We start from the raw sequence: 13330 nt of genomic DNA, 5'->3' as shown, positions 1-13330 counted from the left end.
TCTCCTACAAAACCCCAATACAGCTGTTGCTCTCGGGAAACTGAGCGTTGCTATACGGTCCGTCTATAGTCCACATTCACATCTTCCCAACTGTCTAAATAATGTCCTTTACAGACTTTTTTTCTCATACAGGATCCAATCAAAGTTGTATCTGTTTATCCCTCTTAAGAATAATTCTCCACGTTTTTGTTTTTTCGTTGTTCATGACATTGACACTTTTGAAGGGTCCAAGCCAGTGGTCTGACAGAAAGCCCCTCGACGTGGATTTGCGTGGAGGTCCTTGCGGAGTTTCAGGCTGAGCATTTGGGCAGGAGCAGGAGAGAGCGGACGGTGTCCTCCTCAGTGCGCCCAGATGCTGGAGCATTTGCGGATCTCGATGGACTGTGTAAAGCCCCTTTTTCTCCTTGTAAGCTGTGGGCCAACAGTTGGAGATCTCCTGCTCCCCAGCAATCTCCCACTCCAGGGCTTTGCATTCGTTGATGACTTCTGCCCAAATCAATTATTACTACAATGATTGCAGTTGGAGACTTTTCAGTTCTTCCATTCTCTCCCAGACCCTGTCCCATCAAGTTTTTGCCCCCTCCCCATCACACCAAACTTACTCCTCTCGGGACCTCACTGACCTCCATGTTTCTAAGTACACTTGTCCGTTCTCACAGGACCCAGCATTTGACACATTGTATCTCCTTGAAAATGTTTCTTCTCGGTCCCCAGGACCCACGCTTCGCTCGTTCTCTCTCCTCCCGGTCCCCTCACTGGCTTCCTGCTCATCTCCCCGTCTGTGGACCCTTCTCATTTTGATCTATATCCACTCTCTCCTGACTCAGCCCGTCTTGTGACTTGAAACACCATGCACATACTGAGGGCTGACACAGTTAAACCTCGGGTCGGGACCTCGCCCAGGACTCCAGACCCACCTTCTCGATTCTCCGCTTGGATTCTAACAAGCATCTCAAACTTAAAACATCCGCACGTAAGGCCCTGAACTTCTCCAGGCAGCTCCCTGCATCTCAGTTAATCGCAATGCCTTCCAGTTGCGTGGTGTGACCGGTTGAATTGGGTCCCTCAAAAAAACAGGTTAAGTCCTAACCCAGTACCTGAGAATCTGACCTTATTTGGAAATAAGGTCACTGCAGATGTCATTAGTTAAGACGAGGTCACACTGGAGTCTGTAATCATAGCGTATGGAGTAATCATATGACTGGCATCCTTATCAGAAGAGAGGAGACATGGAGACATGGACGCACAGGGAGAAGGCCATGTGACAACGGAGGCAGCGACTGGAGTGATGCACCTATAAGCCAAGGAATGCCGGGAAGCACCTGGGCCCCCCGAAGCTGGAAGAGGCAGGAAGGCTCCCCCCAGAGCCTTCAGAATGAGCACTGCCCTGCCGACACCTGGATTTCAGGCTCCTGGCCTCCAGAACTGGGAGAGAATAAACATCCATTGTTCCAAAGCCGCCCAGGTGGTGTGACGGCAGCCCCAGGAAACTAATGCATTAGGCCAAAAACCTTGGGGTCACCTTTGCTCCTTCTGTGACACCCCCATCCAGTCAGTCCGAAAATTCTGTTTTCTCCAACTTTCATATCTGACGCTTCAACCCAGCCATGCTCTCAGCCCAGCTCTGCCCCTGCCCCAGCCCCAACCACCTCTCAGGTGAAGACAACGACGGCCTCGTAACTGTCTCCCTGCTTCCACCCTGCACCCCAGTCTGCTCTCCACGAGCAGCCAGAGAGGACCCCGTTCAATGAGGAGTCACAAACACCTACGCAAAACCCTGCCAGGGCTGCCCGTCTCACTCCCAGCGTGGGGAGCCCGTGACGGGGCAACCCTCCTGTCCTGCTCTTCCACCCTGCTCTCTCTGCTCCAGCCACCGGCCTCCTGGCTTCTCCAACATGGTTCCTCGGGGCGCTCCCACCTCTGAGCCTTGGCATCTGCTAGTCCCTTGGCCTGAAATACTTTTCCCCAGATACTGAAATGACTGGCTCCCTCCTCTTCTTTCCTGACAATCTTTACTCAAAAGTCACCCTCTCTCCCTTGCAAGGTTGCAGCCCCTCCAAGCTCCCTATCCCCGCCCTACTCCCTTCCCTCCTTAGCACTTGCCACCAGCCAACAGTTTGTGGACTTTACCTTGATGCCTCCACACCTTGTCAGCCCTGCGAGGACAGCGATTTCAGTCTGTGCTATTCACTGCCCTATCTCCAGGCCTAGATACTCAATAAATACTTGTTCAACTTATGCATCAGGGTGACGGAGGGTCCCTGAAGGCTTTTGGCTTAGGAGAGCCCAATCAGAGATTTTCAAGATGTCAGACAGGATGAGGAAGGCCTGGACAGCAGAGAAAGTGGCTGAAGGGAGGCGGGAGGACGAGGCTGAAAAGGTCTCATCTCCATTTATAATGTGGGCGCCGTGTGCCTGGGACTGCACTGAGGGCTCTGCTTATCCCAGGAGGTAGGAGCTATGACTGTCCCTATTTTACAGAAGAGGAAGTGAGGCTCAGAGAGGTTAAGTAACTTGTCTAAGGTCACAGGGCCAGTGGAAACAGGACTTAAACCCAGTGTGTGTAGCTCCAGATGCCAGATTTTCCCCACATTCACACCCTCTCTTGGGTAGCTGAGAAGGGAGAGGGCAGCAGGGGAGGCTGACCTCGGGTCAGCCTGGGGGCCTATGGAGACAAGAGGAAATCAATCATAGTTTGATGTGTGCTGTTTGGGTTTCTGTGTTCCACCTAGTCCTCCACCAGACAGAAAAGGGAACATAGGCACAGAAACAGCAGCATGGCGGGGGAAGGCACAGACTGAGGAGGCCACTTGCCCCAAGGGGCTGATTTCTAGGGGCTGGGCCCCAGGCGGGCAGCTGTGGACATTATGCCCCAGATTCCCGATGGCAGCCAGAGCACTGGGCAGCCTCCTCAGGTGGTCTTCAACTGTGTTCTTGGGTCTTAAGGCAGGAGTGAGGGCGCCCTTCAACCAGAGCAGGTGTTTCTATCTTTACTTAATCTACTATTAAAGCGTGAAGACCCCTATCCTCAGCCACGCTCTGCCCACCCCCACTCCAGCGTCCCTAGGGCACTGCTGACAAAAGGGCCTGGCTTTGCGGGCTCTGGGACCCCTGGCGGCGAGCATCTCTTCCTGACAATGAATCTGGAGAAAGTACCTGCCCCACTTCAGCCCCTTCTTCCCAGAACCCCATGGTCGCCACTCAGTGGCCCTCTTGCCCTCTTGCCCTCTGCATCCAGCCTGGCAGCCAGCCTGACACAGGTGCTGCCCTGGGAGGGTGGGCATGGTGGGCAGCAGGAAGGCAGGAGTGGGCGCCTGGGTCTGAGAGAAGGGGCCCAAGAGTCCGGCTTTGGGAAGGGGCTGCCCTACTTAAGTGCTGGGGAGACCACCGGCCCTGGAGGGAGCTGTGGAGACCCTGTGGTTTGGGGATGGCCGACCTCCTCCAGGCCTCTAGAGATTTCCCTGACGGCTCCATTTGCTGGTCTAGGCTTGGCGCTGGGCAGTGGGGCTGCAGTGGCCCAGGCCCTGGCCTAATAGTGGGTGGGGGTGACATGGCAGAAAACAGGCTAGATGTAGGGGTTCTATGGATGGTCTCTGGGACCCTTCCAGTCCAAGTCCTTGATTCTGTGCCACATCTGGTTTTTAAACCAATCCAATACACAGATGGCAGATCTCACACAAAGATTTGCTCCTGTGGCAGATTCAATAAATATTTATTGAGCCCCACTATGTGCCAGTGCTGGGAGGCACAGGGCCCCCTAGAGACTCGGGAGATCATTCCCCAGCACTGTGGTGGGCTTCGGGGAACACCACCACAGTGCTGCCTTCTCCTATTGCTCCTAATACTGCTAATTACTACTAATTACTACTAACAATAATAATGACAGAGCCGGTGCCCAGCCCACAGCTGGCCTCATCTGCTTCATCCTCCCAGCAGCCCCCAGGCTCAGGGACACCAGGCTGAGGCCAGGATCTGAACCAGGCAGGTGCTCTGTCACTTAACTCAGCAGGTCTTGTTGAGGATGAAGTTCCAAGAACCCCCAGAGAGAACCACAAGCCCAAGTGGGCGGCTGAGACTGCGGTGGACAGAGAGCCCCCTTGCCCTGCGTTTGCTCCCCACCCCTTCTCACACATGGCCATCCCCAAACCACAGGGTCTCCACAGCTCCCTCCAGGGCCGGTGGTGTCCCCAGCACTTAAGTAGGGCAGCCCCTTCCCAAAGCCAGACTCTTGGGCCCCTTCTCTCAGACCCAGGCGCCCACTCCTGCCTTCCTGCTGCCCACCATGCCCACCTCCCAGGGCAGCAGCACTCCTGCCAGCGGGGGAGAGGCAGCAGGGTCCAGGGGCAAAGTTCTCAGGACTCAACCTAAAGAGGGGAGAGCCCACCAGGTATGTGGAACAGCCAGGTCACACTGCCTCTCCAAAGGCAGCAAATGGACCACAACTTTACAACTACGTGGGGCAGCCCGGTGTGGGGGTGGGGAGCTCTGGGGAGCAGGTCAAGGCCGCCCCTCACCATGGGGATGAGGGCACCAGAAGTCTGTCCTCCCTTCTCACGCAAGGGCTGCGGCCAGAGGCAGAAGGAGTAGGAGGGGCGTGGGCAGGGCCTAGGCGGAGGAAGGAAAGCGGGGAGGGTGCAGGGTCTGGGACCCACAGGTGTGTCCGGAGGCAACCCCAGACACAAAAGGCCGGGGGCTGCCGGGCCCCCTCTGCCGCCGGGCCCCCTAGGCGGCTGGTGCGGGGACACATCTCGGGGCATCAGGCCCCCATCCCCGCTAGGTGCAGCCGGGAAGGGGGCTCTGCCGCCGCCCACTCCATCCGGCCTCGGAGACGCGCCGAGGGAGCGCGCCGGCCTCCCCGCGCCCGCGCCCGCGTACCTGGCCTTCCCCGTCGCGGGCGCGGCCCCCAGCCCAGCAGGGCTCCCCGTCCCGGGAGGGCGGCGCGGGGCCCGGCCGGGAGGCCGCGCGGCGCCCGGAGACGCCGGGTCCCGTCCCCATGGCGGCCGGAGGAAGCAGCGGTCTGCGCCGCCCGCCGGACAAAGCGCGGAGCCCCGCTTCCTGCCATTGTGCGGCCGCGCCCGCCGGCCGAGCGCGCCGGGACCCGGGGCGGGGACGCCCTCGCCGCCCGCCAGCGCCCGGCCCCGCCTCCGCCCGGCCGGCCTCCGCTCCGACCCCGGCGGCCGCCCCCCAGCGCCAGGGGCCGGGCTCACAGCGTCCCCCTCGGCCCTGCTCCCTCTCCCGGGGGAGCTCTGAATGCGGGGGCGGGGGGAGGCACGCCAGTGACACTCCCCTCGCCTTGACTGCGGAACCCCGACCCCCGCCCAGCCCCGGGCGCCCCACTCTGCTCTGACTTCCCCCCCATCCGCAACGCAAACGTTTGGGGCTCCGAAGGGCCCTCCCCGCCGAAAGGGCATCTGAGCGCCCTCCCTCAGCCCTGGAGAGCGCCTCCTCAAAGCCTCAGCCCAGGGGGCCCCTTCTCCCTCCCCCGAGGGAGCTCCCTGAGTGCTGGTGGCAGAATGCTGGTGGCATCCCCCTCCGGGTCCTCGGACCCCGCTCCTCGTCGAACCCCGGGGACACCCCTCTCTGCTCTGATCTCCAACTGCTCTGCCCCAGTCACACATCCGGCGCTCAGAGGCCCCCCTGAGGGTCATCTTAGCGCCCGCCCATAGTCCAAGAGACCCCCGCCTCAGAGCCTCAGCTCGGGGGACCCCCCGCTCCTACTGCCAGGCCACTGGGGGAGGCAGAGGAGCGGAGCGGCCGGGGGACCACAGGTGGCGGCGGCGGGCGGAAGGCAGGCGCGCTGGTCGTTAAGGGCGGAGAGGGCAGTCCTTTGGGAGCCCCCCAGGAGCTGCGTGAGATGGGGCGTGAGGAAAACCCCGCAGCCCAACTGGCTGTCCTGAGGTCCCTGCAGCTCCAGCTGGGCTCCCCCACAACGCAGCATGAGCGTCCGCGTGCCCCACCGCCAGGGGGCGCTCATCGGAGTCCGAGGCGGGTCCCCACTGTAGGTTGCCAGAGCGCTTTACACTCGTTCCTGGGAGTGGGGCCGGGCACTATCATCCACATTCATCGCATGGGGGATAAAGTGACACAAAAGTCCACAGGCAGGACTGAAACCCAGACTTCTGATTCTGGGGTTCTGAAATGGCCTCCTTGGGACACTCCTCTGTACCTTATGGGGGTGAGGGGACATGCTGTCATCAGCCCACCCCCCACAGCTCCTCCTCAGTCTGGTTCCAGGGGGAAAGAGGGTGGGGAGAGGCGTAGTCTCCGGAGATGGTTTTGAGGGCAGTAGTTTACTAGGGGCAGGGAGGTTTCAAGGGTAGCCTTGGCTCCCAAAGACCCCGTCCTCCACTGTCCACACCACAGGCAGATCTTTGAAAACTAAAATCCAGTCAGGTCACCCCCCCTTAAAACCCTCCAGTGGTTTAGAATAAAAATCCCAGCATGGCCTGGCTCCTCCCTCACCTCCTGGCGGGTCCCACATGGCGGTCGCCACGCTGGCCTTCCTCTGGCCCTACAGCTCCCCAGGCTCAGCGCCCGCACCTCTGTCTGCAAAACCGTATACCCCTGATCTTCCAACGGGTGCACCGGGCCTCAGTTTAAACGCCACCTCCCCAAGGAGGCCTTTACCCTCCTCCCAAAATAAATAGCCCCTCACCCTCCCACACTCGGTCCTCTTAAATTGAATTATTTTCTCCTGAGCATTTATTACTACCTCAAATTACCTTATTTCTTTGCTCACTTTTTGATTATGACTCTTCCCTGACAGAATATGCTCGCCAGGGGCCAGGGGCCTTGGCTGTCTGGCCCACACTGCGTCCTTGGCACTTACAACAGTCCTGGCACACAGTGGGTGCTCAGTCTAGACTAAAGGACGAATGGATGAAGGGTCTTCGTGCCAGAGAAGGCCTCGGGCAGGCAAGGTCTTGGCCCGGATGTCCCTTCCTACTGCCAATGGTCAACAAAGCCTTCCCCACTGCCTGACCACAGGTCCTCTCCTTCCTCCTAGCATCCATGATCTTGGGCTTGCTGGCCGGGGCATGTCAGTTTCTACCTCAAATCCTGGCAGTCTTCCCCAGGCCCCCTGACCCTGCTGCTGTCCCACAAGCCAACAGCTGAGCACTCTGAAGTGCCAAGCCTGTACTAGGAGTTTTGGGCAAATCCTGTTCACTCTTCTCAAAGATCCTAAGGAGAAGACACTGTTACCATCTCCACTTAATAGATGAAGAAACTGAGGCCTGGAAAGGTTAAGTGCCTTGCCCGCAAAGTCACCAGCTGGTAAGTGGGGAAATGGACACCTGTGCTTTGGACCCCTACCAGTATGCCTCAGGCACAGGGCAGGGGTGAGGGACATAAAGACCAGCTGAGTGGTGGTTTGGGCAGCAGGACCTTGAGGTCCACCCCCTTGGGGACAGATCCCAAGGCCAGATTAGGGGATCCCACTGGCCTGGGGAAACCAGGTTACATCAAGTGGAGATCACAGGCACTGGGCCAGGGCAGGTCACCGGAGGTCACCTGAGTGACCAGGTCCTGGCCATCCCTGAGTCATGCTGCTGCTTGGGTCCTCCAGCCAGATCAGGGGGCTGCTCCTTTAAGGGCCAAGGCCTTGCTGCCCCAGAGCCAAGAGTGCAGGTTCAAGGAACCTGCAGAGTAGGAGGAGCAAAGGAGCCCGGCCCCTGCACCAGGGGAGGGAGGAGGCCTCGGTAGGCTCCTGGGGTCCTACCTCCTCTCCATGGGAGGGAACTGAAATAGCCCAAGAGCAGGCCAAAGAGGTCCCAGCCCCTCCCCGCCCTGCCCCGCCCAGCCCAGCCCCAGCTCCAGGCTCATGAGTCAGGACCGGCTTGTTGAAACTGATACCCAGAAACCAGATGCTGGGGCTGATGAATAATGGAGTCTCCAAGGCAGGAGCCCCCCTCCCACTCTCTCCTAGCACCATCTCTCCAGCCCCAGAAAGGCAGAGGCCTGTGGGCATCCCCACCCCCACAGTGGGCTGGAGCCCAAGCCTGGTCTGCAGCGGGAGAGGGAACTCCCTGTCCAGAAAAGACAGCAGGTCTGGGGCAAGGTCTGGGGCCAGCTCTGTGCTCTGCCCACAGCAAACTGGCCTGGAACCAGGAATCGGGGCTCCCTGACTGGAGGGACACCCCTGCCCAGGGGCTCCCCATCTGGGCTAAGCTCCCCTGGGAGCCTACCAGTCCCAAGGCCCCATCTGGCACCTTGGAAATCCAGGGGCGGAGGCTGCATGTGTGAGCAAGTCAGCCAGGGCGGGGCCAGCTCTGCCAGGCTGCTCTCCACACTCCCAACGGCCCACCCGGTTCCTCCCTTCCCCTAGGCCTGGGCCTCACCCTTTGTCCTTTGGGTTCTGGGGCCCACCTGGAGGCAGAGCCTGCCCTAAGGTCCTGCCCTGTGCTGGGCAGATGAGAACCTCTTTGCGAGCCAGGCCCACTGCACAGGCCCCAGAAGCCAGCAAGGCCTGTTCCTCCCCAGGAAGCAGTCCCGTTGGGACCCAGTGCTAGGGAGAGAGAGACAGGCTGTGGTCCATGAACACCACCTCCTGCCCAGTCCCTGCACAAATGTGCCAGCCCCCAGAGCCCAGGACCACAGCATCATAGCCAGCCCCTTTTCCTGGCACCTCTTCCTCCAGAGCCATAGAGAAGGCTCCTTGGAAAGAATGGGGGATAGGGAATGTGCCTGGGCCTGCTTCTGCAGCCCACCTACCCCTGCCCTTCACCACCTGTGCAAAGAGGACACTAGCCACTTCTCTAGACATTCCTATCTAGGGATGGCCACTGGGTCCTAATGTGTGCCTAGACCCTGGCCAAGGGGCAAAGGAATAGTAAAATCCTCCTAGAGCCCCCAAACCCAGGGAATCTGTAGGGCCCAGGGGCCCTTCAGCTTCCATTTCCTGGTCTTTGATCAAGACAGGCAGGGCCTCTCCTGGGTTCAGCGGTCTTCTTCCCCCCATCCCCTAAGAGGGTGCCAGCTCGGCCCAGACTGCCTGAGGCACAGACTCTAGCGCCCCCTGCCGGCCTCAAGAGGACTTTCCGCAGGGGACCGACTCTCGGACGCCCAGACAGGGCAGGGTCGGCGGAGCTTCCCAACCACCCCGTACCAAGTCCCCTAAAGGATCTTCTCGCCCCGCCAACACTGGTGCGGCGGCCCCACAGGCTCCTCACGGTCACAACTCCGAGCGACCCCACCCTAGAGTCACTGGGGTGGGGGCAGGCGCTTGAGCCCACTCCACCCTCAAGTAAGTGGAGGTAGGGCCAATGGTGCCCATCCATACCCACTCGCATGCCTGGGACTGCGTGGGACCCTCTACTCTGGATTCTGTCCATTAATTCAGGAGGAGTCGGCGCCTGGACCCACCCCGGTCCGGATCTCAGCCCCGTCCGGACCCCAGCTTTCCCATGAGACTCACCTAGGGACATGGGTCTCCTCCCCGGTGGCTGGGGCTCCGGCCAAGACTGCCAAAGCCCCGGAGGGCGCGCAGGGCGAGGGGGACCGGAGCCGCGGGGCGGGCTCAGTCGACTTCGCGCCGGCTGGGGGCGCCGGACGTAGGGGAATTACGGTAGGCCGGCGCGGGCGCTACCACCTGGGCGGGCCGGGACGTACCATCGGCGCGCCCGGCTGGGATGGGGGAGCGCTGGGATCGCGGCAAGGGCCCGGCGCCCGACCCGGCGGCCGAGGGGGGCGGCAGGGAGCCTAGCCGGCGATGGGGGTAATCTAGGGTCCAGGCTGCGGGGAGAGGGGGAGGGGGTTGTCACTGTCCCCGAGGGGGCTGGCCCTTTACAAATTTCCGGCAAGTTCAAAGTCCCTAGTCTTTAACCTGGGCTTGAAGGCAGGGGCTCGCCCATCCCCAGCGAGGGCCCACGACAGGAAGCTGCCTTAGCCGGCGAGACAGCCCCCCAGGGGTCCAGGCCGAGGCACCCGCAGGCTGAGCCTGCCCCGGGGAATCGCCTCGAGCCGGGCTCGCTTCCGCGCGATTCTGAACTGCGCCCTCCACGGCGCCTGAGAAACGGGCCAGCCTGTCTCTGTGCCCCGTCTTTTTTCCTGGCCCATGCCTGGCATGGCTGAAAAAGGGGGCCATTCCCCCCTTTGCTGGCTCCAGCTTCCCTCTCCCAGCAGCGCGAGTTTAGAATAACTCTGCACCCAGGACTAGGGGTGCCAGGAGTGTATGGGGATACCAGGGTCCTGCAGGAGGAGTCAGGCAACTGGCCCCAAGCACACCTCTCCCTTTTCCTAATTACTAAACCGGCAAGGTGGGCACCTTAGGACTCGCACACGGACTCGGCCGTTAGGGCGGATCTTGGGCACGACACCTGGTGGCCTCAGGGTTCAGACCTGCCTGCATTTTTCCAATTCTAGACCACCTCACTCAGGCCCCTCACCAGGATAGGGCCTGTAGGCTGCCAGCACCCCCTCTTAGCAGGTGCTGCCCTCTTCAGCAGCACTGCCCTCCCTGGGGCTGGGTCCACACCAGGGCAGCTCATCTTGGCCAGGTCGCATGTGGCAGGTCCTCTGTCCCTGCCTCTTGGGCCAGGCAACCTACGCCTTCATCTGCTCCCCCAAATTACTTAGCCAAAGCCCAGGAGTTCCGCTTGCATTGCTTCTCTGGTCCTGCCCCTTTCTCCAGCTGCAGACTGGACTGCCACCTATCTATAGCCGACAGCATCTAAAAGGTCCAGACGATCTCCAGAGACCCCCAGAATCTGGCCATTCTCAAGGGCACCCTGGCCTCTAACCTTTTACCCGCAAAGCATTGCCCAGGAGAATAGGTGACTCCTCTCCCATTATTCACTATATCCTGCCCATTCTTATCCATAAGGATCTCAGATCCACCCCTTCCTCTGCTCTGTGTCCACTGGTCTTCATCTGGCCACCCCTCTCCTAGACACACACCTCCCCTGACTCATCCCTGCCACCTCACAGCCCACTGTTAAGCTGGAACTCTAAAGTCATCAAATCCAACCTCTGCTCTGTCTGCTTGAATACCTCCAGGATGGGGTGCTCACTACCCACACTTCGGGGACCAGCTCAGCTGTTGGAAACTCTTGCCTATACTGAACCAAAACTCACCCGCTGCCAGGGCCCTTGAGAACCACGCAGAAAACTTCACCTCCCTTTCCTCCTGACGGCTCCTTAGAAATGAGAGGCTCTGAGGACAGACGGACCTGGTTTGAGTCCCAGCCTTCCTTGGCAAGTCATTTCACTGCTCTGCTTCTCAGCGTCCTGTCTCTAAAATGGAGATGGGGTTGTCCCTCCTGCATCGGGTGGGTGTGAGGACTAGACAAGGTCCTTGCGGTGAAGCACTCAAGCAGGGCCTGGCACACAGAAGGTGCTGAAGGAATGCTGGCTGCTAGAATGATCGCCTTCCTTTGAGGATGATGCCCTGAGGGTACCATCTCCAAGATAAACACCCTTGACTTTTCTGTCCCCTCCAATGTGGTCTCCAGCATCCCCCGGGGCAGTGTCAGCCCTCCTCCATGTCCCCTTGTGACCCGGGGTGCCCTGCACAGACTCTAACCATAGCACCCAGCTCTAGGGGGCCCAGCAAGGAGCTGGGAGTCCAGCTACCGTCTGTCCTGTGGTTACCTTGCAGGAGGGTGGGGACACCCACTACATCATCACCCGGTTCTCCAGGAGGCAGGGCATCCATCCCTTCTCCCCGTCCCCCTCCCCTCCCACTGCAGACTCCTAGCTCTACCTGCCCTGGGAACAGGTAAACATTTGTCTGGCTGGACAGGGTTGGCTGGGATCTGGGATGGGACCTGGGGAGGTCTCAGATCTCAGGGAGGGGAAGGAGGGTACACCTGAAGCCTAGGGGTTTCTCTCGCCCTCCACGGCAGATGAACACATGATCACAGCTAGCATTCTCTTGAACACCTACAGCATGCCACGCTCTGTGCTAAGCACTTCACATATGAGCTCTGTTTTAATCCTCACCACAGCTCTGGAAGCCTCAGTTTCCAGATGAAGAAACTCAGGTTCAGAGAGGCGTAGTGACCTGCGCAGGGTCACACAGCTGGAAAGGGGTGGGCTGTGACATGGGAGCTCACAGATGTGGGCTACTCAACACATCTTCATCCCGGGGAGGGGCAGGGACACCACTTCTCTCCTGTGGTCTCCGAGGCAGACTCCTCACCCAACATCAGGGTGCTCCCTGTCCAGCTCTGCCTCCCTTTCCCCATCCCCTGGCCCCACTCGCTCCTTACAGCACCAACATGCCCCCCTGCTCACTCAGCTTTCCTCCATCTCAACACCTCCTCGTTCCTCAGGATGCCAGCGACCTCCTCCAGGAAGCCCATCCTGGTTATCCCCCTCCCCCTTGAGTGAACTCCAGGGGCAGGGGGAGGGGAGGCGGCGGATTCATCTCAGAAGTCCCAGCACCCAGGAGAGGCTCTAACAAAGCCTCAAGGCTGCGCCCAGAAGCGGAAGGGTCCAGCCCTTTTGGAAGATGGCCCCTCCCCAGGGCAGCCTCGGAGGCCAGTCTGGCAAACCCAAGTGCTCACTTCCCTCCTCCTCCCAGTGGAGCTGGGATGTCAGCCCCAGGAGGGCAAGACCTTTGTTTCCTGGAGATCTCCAGGGCCTAGAACTGGGCCTGGCACAGCAGATGCTTACAGCTGATTTGGTGAATGAATGAATGACGTCATCTCCTTCAAAAAGCCAGTCATATCCTGCTAGCCATTCCTAGCACGGCTGGAGAGGACAGTAAGAACAAGGCTTTTGAGCTCGCTCTGACCCAAGCTTTGCCAGTCATGCTGTGTGATGGGGGCGAGTTCTTTGACCTCTCTGAGCCTCAGTTTCCTTCCATGTCATGTGGGAATAATAATGCTTTTCTCCCAAGGTTCTCTCAAGGGTTCAGTGGGACAAGCGTGAGGCCTAACGCCCCGCCTGGCACCTAAACACCTTCGGTCAGTGGTGGTTATTATTATCATCAACAATAAGGATGCTCTTTGCTCCTCTTTCTCACTAAATCTGGGCGTCAAGCACCTCCTCTCGCCCTCTGCTCCTGCCAGCTCATCCCCGGCAAGACCTGCCTCCGCCCCTTCTTTCCTGCCTCTGAACTTCTGCCTGGGGCAGCTTGCCGTTCCTGGACCACCCTCACCTTCTGCTCTGCCTATCCACATTTTCACTTCCACCAGAGGCCACCTCCAGGATGTCCTCCCTGACTAGCCCTCCTGCCTCTGATCGCTCAGGCATCCTTGTCCCCGAAGTCTGTGCCATTTGTCCAAAAGTAGGTCCCACAGGTGACAGGGTGTGGGTTCTCCCCCTGCAGGCTGCGTGACCCTCTGGCTGCTGATGCCAATGTCAGTCATGCTGAGTTCCAGGCAGG

The 13330-nt window shown here is 59.7% G+C and overlaps 1 protein-coding gene across 10 annotated transcripts in view; it reads right to left on the bottom strand.

Moving 5' to 3' along the window:
* Positions 1-13330, bottom strand: part of PLEKHG5 (pleckstrin homology and RhoGEF domain containing G5) — a 47410-nt gene that overhangs the window by 11414 nt on the left and 22666 nt on the right. Inside the window, exon 1 of one of the 10 annotated variants that reach the window (XM_070511233.1) lies at positions 11074-11096. The exons of 5 other annotated variants lie outside the window; for them this stretch is intronic. Coding sequence is in view for 2 of the 5 variants with exons in the window: in XM_070511229.1 (XP_070367330.1) it covers positions 4876-4995 (120 nt within the window). In the remaining 3 variants the exon portion in view is untranslated. Of the gene's footprint in view, positions 1-1097; positions 1122-4875; positions 5098-9415; positions 9550-11073; positions 11097-13330 lie in introns of those variants that run through there. 4 more of the 10 variants (XM_070511231.1, XM_070511229.1, XM_070511228.1 and 1 more) reach the window with 4 other exon arrangements.

This window comes from Equus asinus, chromosome 5 (assembly GCF_041296235.1).
Source record: "Equus asinus isolate D_3611 breed Donkey chromosome 5, EquAss-T2T_v2, whole genome shotgun sequence".
Taxonomy (NCBI): domain Eukaryota; kingdom Metazoa; phylum Chordata; class Mammalia; order Perissodactyla; family Equidae; genus Equus; species Equus asinus.
The sequence above is the reverse complement of the archived record's forward strand: the minus strand, read 5'-3'. Positions and strand labels throughout refer to the sequence as shown.